Consider the following 2,500-nt stretch of genomic DNA (forward strand, 5'->3'; position numbering starts at 1 on the left):
GAGCTTTTGACAGTGATTTGGTAGTCCCCGGAACAGAAAAGAGCTTTTGACAGTGATTTGGTAGTCCCCGGAACAGAAAAGAGCTTTTGACAGTGATTTGGTAGTCTCCGGAACAGAAAAGAGCTTTTGACAGTGATTTGCTAGTCTCCGGAACAGAAAAGAGCTTTAGACAGTGATTTGCTAGTCTCCGAAACAGAAAAGAGCTTTGGACAGTGATTTGCTAGTCTCCGAAACAGAAAAGAGCTTTGGACAGTGATTTGCTAGTCTCCGGAACAGAAACGGTTGGGAACCGATGGCATAGAACACACACACACTACTCCAGTGAGATGATAATGGTCAAATGGTCAACCTTGTCAAAAAGACTCACTTGAGGATCATGTTCATGGTCTCCTTGCGGTCTTTCCCCTGGAATGGTAGCGTTCCGGTCAGCATCTCAAACTGGGAGAGACACAACACAAATAACCTAACTACAACCTGTAACACAACACAAACAACCTAACTACAACCTGTAACACAACACAAACAACCTAACTACAACCTGTAACACAACACAAACAACCTAACTACAACCTGTAACACAGCACAAACAACCTAACTACAACCTAACTACAACACAAACAACCTAACTACAACCTGTAACACAACACAAACAACCTAACTACAACCTGTAACACAGCACAAACAACCTAACTACAACCTAACTACAACACAAACAACCTCACTACAACCTGTAACACAACACAAACAACCTAACTACAACCTGTAACACAACACAAACAACCTAACTACAACCTGTAACACAACACAAACAACCTAACTACAACCTGTAACACAACACAAACAACCTAACTACAACCTGTAACACAACACAAACAACCTCACTACAACCTGTAACACAACACAAACAACCTAACTACAACCTAACTACAACACAAACAACCTCACTACAACCTGTAACACAACACAAACAACCTAACTACAACCTGTAACACAACACAAACAACCTAACTACAACCTGTAACACAACACAAACAACCTCACTACAACTTAACTACAACACAAACAACCTAACTACAACCTGTAACACAACACAAACAACCTAACTACAACCTGTAACACAACACAAACAACCTCACTACAACCTAACTACAACACAAACAACCTAACTACAACCTGTAACACAACACAAACAACCTCACTACAACCTGTAACACAACACAAACAACCTCACTACAACTTAACTACAACACAAACAACCTAACTACAACCTGTAACACAACACAAACAACCTAACTACAACCTGTAACACAACACAAACAACCTAACTACAACACAAACAACCTAACTACAACTTAACTATAACCTAACTACAACACAAACAACCTAACTAAAACCTGTAACACAACACAAACAACCTAACTACAACCTGTAACACAACACAAACAACCTAACTACAACTTAACTACAACACAAACAACCTAACTACAACCTAACTACAACACAAACAACCTAACTACAACCTAACTACAACACAAACAACCTAAAACACAACACAAACAACCTAACTACAACCTAACTACAACACAAACAACCTAACTACAACCTGTAACACAACACAAACAACCTAACTACAACCTAACTACAACACAAACAACCTAACTACAACCTGTAACACAACACAAACAACCTAACTACAACCTAACTACAACACAAACAACCTAACTACAACCTGTAACACAACACAAACAATCTAACTACAACCTGTAACACAACACAAACAACCTAACTACAACCTAACTACAACACAAACAACCTAACTACAACGCAAACAACCTAACTACAACCTGTAACACAACACAAACAACCTAACTACAACCTAACTACAACACAAACAACATAACTACAACACAAACAACCTAACTACAACCTGTAACACAACACAAACAACCTAACTACAACCTAACTACAACACAAACAACCTAACTACAACCTAACTACAACACAAACAACATAACTACAACACAAACAACCTAACTACAACCTGTAACACAACACAAACAACCTAACTACAATACAAACAACCTAACTACAACCTAACTACAACCAAACTACAACACAAACAACCTAACTACAACCTGTAACATTACACAACACAACCTAACTACAACCTGTAACACAACACAAACAACCTAACTACAACCTAACTACAACACAAACAACCTAACTACAACGAAAACAACCTAACTACAACCTGTAACACAACACAAACAACCTAACTACAACCTAACTACAACACAAACAACCTAACTACAACCTGTAACACAACACAAACAACCTAACTACAACCTAACTACAACACAAACAACCTAACTACAACCTGTAACACAACACAAACAACCTAACTACAACCTAACTACAACACAAACAATCTAACTACAACCTGTAACACAACACAAACAATCTAACTACAACCTGTAACACAACACAAACAGCATAACTA

General features: G+C 38.0%; 1 protein-coding gene across 2 annotated transcripts in view; it reads right to left on the bottom strand.

Moving 5' to 3' along the window:
• The window catches only part of LOC120027827 (ribosomal protein S6 kinase alpha-3-like), a 28,105-nt gene that overhangs the window by 5,728 nt on the left and 19,877 nt on the right, over positions 1-2,500 (bottom strand). For both annotated transcript variants that reach the window (XM_038972877.1, XM_038972876.1), the window contains exon 10: positions 368-438. In XM_038972877.1, coding sequence (XP_038828805.1) covers positions 368-438 — 71 coding nt within the window. The remainder of the gene's footprint in view (positions 1-367; positions 439-2,500) is intronic.

This window comes from Salvelinus namaycush, chromosome 33, assembly GCF_016432855.1.
Source record: "Salvelinus namaycush isolate Seneca chromosome 33, SaNama_1.0, whole genome shotgun sequence".
NCBI lineage: Eukaryota > Metazoa > Chordata > Actinopteri > Salmoniformes > Salmonidae > Salvelinus > Salvelinus namaycush.